This window comes from Mustela putorius, unplaced genomic scaffold, assembly GCF_011764305.1.
Source record: "Mustela putorius furo isolate JIRA1106 unplaced genomic scaffold, ASM1176430v1.1 tig00000127_pilon_pilon_pilon, whole genome shotgun sequence".
In the NCBI taxonomy this organism is placed as follows: domain Eukaryota; kingdom Metazoa; phylum Chordata; class Mammalia; order Carnivora; family Mustelidae; genus Mustela; species Mustela putorius.
Genome location: NW_025421288.1, coordinates 2,790,636 through 2,797,966, shown reverse-complemented (window position 1 = coordinate 2,797,966; position 7,331 = coordinate 2,790,636). Strand labels below are relative to the sequence as shown.

The 7,331-nt window shown below is 35.3% G+C and overlaps 1 protein-coding gene across 1 annotated transcript; it reads left to right on the top strand.

Annotated features, from left to right (window-relative positions):
* Window positions 1–1,725: 1,725 nt before the first annotated feature.
* Window positions 1,726–2,657, top strand: LOC101679191 (olfactory receptor 5W2-like). Its single transcript, XM_004781675.2, is given in 2 exon segments — window positions 1,726–2,008; window positions 2,011–2,657. Coding segments are annotated over 2 exon segments (930 nt in total).
* The last annotated feature ends 4,674 nt before the right edge of the window (window positions 2,658–7,331 follow it).

Here is a 7,331-nt window from a genome sequence, read left to right as displayed (position 1 = left end):
TCGCTAAAATTGTTTCTGAATTCACACGGGGGCTATCCAAAACCAGAAATAATTAATGGGATGTTTGTGTAACATCAAAGCCTCAGTAGTAGTAGGGCAGTAGCTTCAGAGAGTTAAGTCCCAAAAGCACCACCTGAAATAAAATGCTACCCTCCTATTGTTTGATCATCAAAGACCTGCTCATCTCAGGTAGGCTTCGAAATTTTAATTTAAAGATTATAGGGGAAAACCTTACCTTTTAGGGGAAAAAAAGTTTTTTTGAATAAAGCATCTTTTGCCTGCTTACTCAATTAAGTGAACTCTGCAATTTAATGGCCAAAAATATTTTCTTTTTAAAACTGTAAGCATCTATCTGAACTTAGCTTTCACGGTATGACTTTTTAATGATTTTATTTTGATGTTGGTTTACAGGAAAGCTTCTGTTCCTTTCATTACTAAGTAAGTATAAACATGAATTTAAGTGTTTTCTGTTTTGCTTTATTTAAAAAATAATGAAGGCACCACTTTATAAGTAACATGCACAAATGTACCTTCGTGTGAACCACACATACCATATTCACTTTGGTCTAAAGAACAAGTCTATTGTCCACTTTCTATTCTCAGGTACAAGAGCGACATATACATGTGCAAACACAGGACACACACATACATAAACACACACACAAGGAAGAGAAGCTTGTATCTCTCAGAGCCATTATCTTACTTCATTTTTTTTTTTTTTTTTTTTAAGGGGAGAGAGAGAGCAGCGTTGGGGAGAGCAGAGGGAGAGGGAAAGAGAGAATCTCAAGCAGACTCCATGCTGAACATGGAGCTCTACACAGGACTCAATCTCATGACCTTGTGATCATGACCTGAGCCGAAATCAAGAGTCAAATGCTTACCCAACTGAGCCACCCAGGTGCCCCATCTAATTTCCACTTTTTAACATAAAAGTCCATTCAAAATCCAAAGAGACAAATGTATGTATTAAATTCTGTTGTTTTCACTTTATATTAGCCCTTTTCTTTGATTATAAAAGTCTCCTCCTTGGGCACCAAACCTCTCCACAAATAGGTCATGAGTACTGTGGCAAAACAATAGCACATTTCTAGAGAAAGGTCAATAATGCTTACTTCAGGTTTAGCAAACAACAAGGACAACTCAGATGAGGGTAAGTAACATAATTATTTTCATTGTTATTCGTGTGTGACATGATCATTATTTCTAAAACTAATACAAAATAATCTCTTAACCTAATCATATATTGTAGAGGATATAATAAATATACTCTTTTTGTGGGTGTGTTCATGGACTATTTTCAAGCCTACAAAAATGTTTAGTCCTACATCTTACAGCCTGGTCTCTATAACATTGGGGTTTCTTCCAACTAACTTAGAAGATGTAATAAGGTATCAATTCATTTCAAATATCTTCCTTGATACAATGGAGGTAATGCTTGGATAAATAAAAGAGCTGTAGAAAGTTGCATACCTTATAAATGACATCTAGATTTAGATCAAAGTTCCTCAACTACCTACCAGAGATATTTTTTATTACTGTCATATTTCATAGTAATGCATCTTTAAAGAGTGATACTGAGCAAGTAATTTTATGAGTATAAAAGACAATTGCAGAAAGAAATTGTATTCTGCTTTACAGATATTGTGTCATTGGTCAGAAGACTTGCATGTTCATCTATCATTTTCTTGACCATTTTCTCAAAAGTTTAGACAAGAATATAGAAGAATGGATGAAGGAAATTGCTCATCCTTGACAGAATTCATTTTCTTGGGAATTACTGATAACCGTCGGATGAAAGTGATCCTATTTACAACATTTCTTGTTGTTTATCTCATTAATCTTTTTGCAAATATTGGAATGATCACTTTAATTAGAATGGATTCCCAGCTTCACACACCTATGTACTTTTTCCTCAGCCATCTCTCCTTCTGTGACCTTTGTTATACCACAGCAGTTGGGCCCAAAATGTTGGTAGACCTTTTAGCCAAAAAAAAATCAATCCCTTTCTTTGGTGTGCTCTGCAGTTTTTGATCTTCTGTATGTTTGGTGATTCTGAGTGTCTGCTGCTGGCAGTGATGGCCTTTGATCGGTATAAGGCCATTAGCAACCCCTTGCTCTACACAGCCAGCATGTCCAACAGACTGTGCTCCCTGCTCATGGCTGTGGTTTACATGCTGGGAACAGCAGATGCCTTGTTACACACGACTTTAACATTCCGCTTATGTTTCTGTGGATCGAATGAGATTAATCATTTCTTCTGTGATATGCCTCCTCTCCTATTGCTGTCTTGCTCAGATACACAGGTCAATGAGTTAGTGATATTCACTGTTTTTGGATTCATTGAACTGAGTACCATTTCAGGAGTGCTTGTCTCTTATTGTTATATAATCTTATCAGTCTTGAAGATCCACTCTGCTAAGGGGAGGTTCAAAGCTTTCTCCACCTGCACCTCCCACTTAACTGCTGTTGCAATTTTCCAAGGAACTATACTCTTCATGTATTTCCGGCCGAGTTCTTCCTACTCCCTTGATCAAGATAAAATGACCTCATTGTTTTACACCCTTGTGATTCCCATGCTAAACCCACTGGTGTATAGCCTGCGGAACAAGGATGTGAAAGAGGCCCTGAAAAAGCTGAAAATTAAAAAGTGGTTTTAAATATTTATATCACACACACACACAAACACACACGCATTGTGGTGGTTGTTCACTGGCTCGAGATACAGAGTCTCAGATCTCAAAATATGCAAGTTGGGAGAAGTAAAGATAGCAGGCAGACTATTTGACGGTTAGAGACATCTTCAGGTGGACAAGTCATGACTCTTGAGAAGTAAAGAAGTGTGATTGCCAAAACATGGTGGACCTTGACGACGGATGTTATGCTAACTGAAGTAAGTCAGAGAAAGACAAATACTGTATGATCTCACTTACATGCAGAATCTAAACAAGTTGAACTCATAAAAGCAAAGAGTGGAATGGAGTTTACCAGGGGTTTGGGGTGTCGGGGAAATGGGAAGCTGTTGGTCAAATAATACAAACATTTTGTTTAAAGAGGAATAAGTTTTGGGAATGTAATGTACAACATGGTGACTATAGTTAATGATACTGTATTGTGTAACTGAAATTTGCTAAGAATTTGCTCTTAAATGTTCTCAACACAACAAAAAATTAGTAACTAAGTGAGGTGATGAATTTTTTATTAACCTTACCAGCAGTGATGATTTCACAAATTATATGTATATCAAAACATGCATTGTACACCTTAAAAAGGCCCAATGCTATATTCAATTCTATTCTAAGAAAGCTGGAGGGGGAATAAAAAAGAAGAAAAGATGTCAAAATAGTTAGGTTATAAAGAGTAGAGGAAGAGGTTTTGGTAAATTACTTCATTGTGCTATAATTATCAAAAATTAACTCCTCTATCAAAGCTTCAGGGAAATTTCCTCCCTTCTCTGCCCCTTCTTAGTCCTCGTTGAATGTCCATTTTTGTAATGCCAGTAAAACATCTCCTTTAAGCACTGTTTTAATATCATTCTGTTTATGAAATCCCTTTCCTAGTAGGAGACCAGGAACATTCTTTGTGAAGGATTGAACATTTCATCCCTGTTTGCCAAAGCACCTGCCTATACGCTGGGGCACCAAATGGAAAAACAAATAAATAATAAATTAAAAACACCAGATAACATTTTTGAGAATTTATTATAAGTTAGTAATGCAATTATATGATTGTAAGTCATGTGGCTGGAATACACATATTATACATTCTATTGTGTTATATATGTTACAACTTTTAAGAAAGTGCATAAAATGGTTGTGAATACTAAAATAATAGATCAATAAAGACCTACATATTAACTCCCCTAGAAGTAAGGAGCATTCGTGTGTGTGTTCTTAATATTGCTCTATTTCATCTTTCTTTAGTCTAGTTTCCAGTGGTTAAAGCAAAAGGCAGCTTGTTGAAATAACATGGAAATATTGTTATGTTGGAAGAACCATTATCCATCACACTCAATTATCCATTACAATTATAGAAGCTAAAAGCCATTGAATTTCTCAGATTTTGTAGCTGCTATTTTTAAGTACTTTTGTGCAGAAACATTTCAGAGTGGAAGAAATGGTTTCTCTGTTTTTTTAAAGGGGGCACTTGTGGAAGACTATGACCTGTCACTAGGTATCATGCTTGGGGAAAAAACAAAACAAAACAAAACAAAAAACTGTGAAGAAATTTATTTTTTTAATAACAAGATTTCCATCTGTACCATATTTTCTCAATGGACAGATATACATTTGAAATTGTTACTTATGAGCTGCAGCATGGAAGAAAAAAATGTTTTAAATATACAAGTCCAAGAAAAATAGAGTGTAGGGGGACTGTTGTTTAAACTTGGAGTATTTTAATATGTAATCTAATTAACCAGACTTGCTATCTTGTGACAATCATATTTTGCAACATCTAAAGATTGATTTGATCGACATATTGACTGTTTTATCAGATCTACTGGGTTTGAACTAAAAAATAGAAACTTTTAAACGCTAGAAATGGAATTCCAAAAATAGAACTAACTGATTCAATTAATTGTTGACTTCCTCTCCCTAAATGTAAAGGCAGGTAATATAAATTTCCAAAGACCAAGTACTTGTAAATTTGAGACATTTTAGTGAACACTTATGAAAATTCAGAATTTCATAGACATTTCTAGAGTGGATATTCAACTTTCTTGGTATTCAAGGAATAAAAATGAATTCTTAAATGTAGTATATTATGGCTCACTTATAGAATTGCAAAATGGGTAAACAGTGGGAATGCTGAGTATTGATGAAGATGTGGAACAATCATGGCTCTTACATGTTGAAAATAGAGAAGAGAACTAGCATTTTACTTTGTAAAGCTCTATGCTTATCTATGCTAAACATATAAATGTCTTGTGACAAAAAATTCTATTCCCAAATTTATACTGAAGTGAAATAAGTGAATGTCTGCCCAAAGACATGTACAAAAATATTCATCATTGCATTATTTATCATAGTATTAGGCTGAAAACAGCTAAGATATATCCATATAGAGTTAAAAGTCTGTTTCTTGGTTTGTCACTCTTTTTTGCTCTCCTTTTTTTCATTTGCTCACTTGTTTTGTTTCTTAAATTCCACCTATAGTGAGATTATATATGCATATACACACATACACACCCTAACATGATGGAATATTATACATTTATATAATGGAATATTATTCAGCCATCAAAAAAGAATGAAATCTTGCCATTTGCCAAGACATGGGAGGAGCTAGATAGTGTTTTGCTAAGTGTAAGGTGAGTCAGAGAAACTCAAATACCATATGATTTCACTTATGGGTGGAATTTAAGAAACAAACAGATGAACATAGAAAAAAGAAAAAAAAAAAGAAGGCAAACTATAAAAGAGACTGTTAACTACCGAGAACAAACTGAGGGCTACTGGAGGGAATTAGGTGGGGGATGGGCTAAATGGATAATGGATGTTAAGGAGAGTCCTTGGGATGAGCTCTGGGTGTTACATGGAAGTGAAAAAAATCACTTAATTCTATTCCTGAAACTAATATTACACTATATGTTAACCGACTAGAATTTAAATAAAATCTTGAAACATTAAGAAATAAAGTAACCACTGACTTGTGAAATTTAAAAAAAAACAACTTACAAATTGACCTATCGCACTAGACATCACTTTGCAGTGGTTCTCGGGATGATTTCTAAAGATGTTAGCAATATTCTTTTTTTGGCCTGGTTCTGAGTGAAAGGAATCTTTGTTTCTGAAAAATTAACAGTATAGTTGCTCAAATAAAATATGTACTGCAAATATAGTTTCTAAAACAAAATACATTTTCTATCAGATTGTAAGCAACCACAGGGATTGTCTTTTTTTTTTTTTAATAATTTGTTTTTCTAAACCTCAGTTCTTCATTTTTCTTTTAAATATTTTATTTATTTGACAGAGAGAGTCACAGTGAGAGAGGGAACACAAGTAGGGGAAGTGGGAGAGGGAGAAGCAGGCTTCCCACTGAGCAGAGAGCCTGATGCGGGGCTTGATCCCAGGACATTTGGATCATGACCTGAGCAGAGGGCAGACGCTTAATGACTGAGCCACCCAGGTGCCCCAACCACAGGGATTTTCTTAAATCTTGTGTCCCTTGAACACAGTAAGTGTTCACAATATGTCCATAAAATTGATGTAATGCACATATGTCATAGAATATCTCAGTGTACGTTCTTCATGTTATTAAAAATTCTGACTTGCTTCCAGAATAATGCCTTTATCCACCTGCAGGCCCTTCTACTCTTTCCTCCGGCAGCAGGAAAACTTAGTAAACTTTGGTACCAACATCATGCCAGGAACTCTTTGTCATGATACTCAATGTTTCAGGGACAGATAATTATATTCTAAAGAGTGTGATCTTCTGGGTGGATGGTCGCCTACATATAGGATTGTTTGGTATCACAAGGGTTATCCAGAAACCTGTAGTTAGAGATAATTGTTTTTCTCAGTTGCTTGTAACTCATGTATAAAATGTCTCCTAAAAACATTCTTTTTCAATTCCATTCTTAATGAAATTCTCATTTGGAATGGAATGAAATTCCATTCTCAATCTCTGTTGTTAATGAAAACTGAGATCCATCAAGAATTAAGTTAGGTTACCTAACATGTAATAATAATCTAGTCACACAAACTCAGGGGTAAATCATGGGAAGGGGTATTTGAAGGGAAATTAGTTTGCATGATCTTGAGGCAAAGCCCTGTTTAAGAGACTAAGGTTAGGTCCTGGTTGAACAAAATGGAGCCTGAGGGATTTTCAGGTCCCAGGACACAGGGGAGTGCCTGAAGGAACAATTAATTTGAAAGGAATCAATGGAAGAACCAAGGACAATTCCACATTCTCTAAATAGGTACCGAAGAAGTAAACAATAGTAGAAAATGTCTTGGGTAACAAAAACATCAGTTTCTTGAGTTGAACCCATGGGCAATTAGTAGCAATTGGTTACATGGTTTTGCCTTGCATCCATAATATCTCCCTCACCAATACTTTGGTATCTTAGTATCAGGACCATCACACTTCCCAAATTTAAAAGGGTACTAATTTCGTTGGGGATTATTCTAGCTTTATAGAAAACAAGGAACAAAACAACACACTATTAAAGGACAGAAAACAAACAAAAGCAATCCCGACCCCCTGCTAACTCCCAGGTAAAGTTTCTGAATAAATAGGAGAGTATCCCAAGGACTCAAGAAAAAAAAAAAAAAAAAAAAAAAAAAACGTGGGGCACCTGGGTGGCTCAGTGGTTTAAGCCTCTGCCTTGT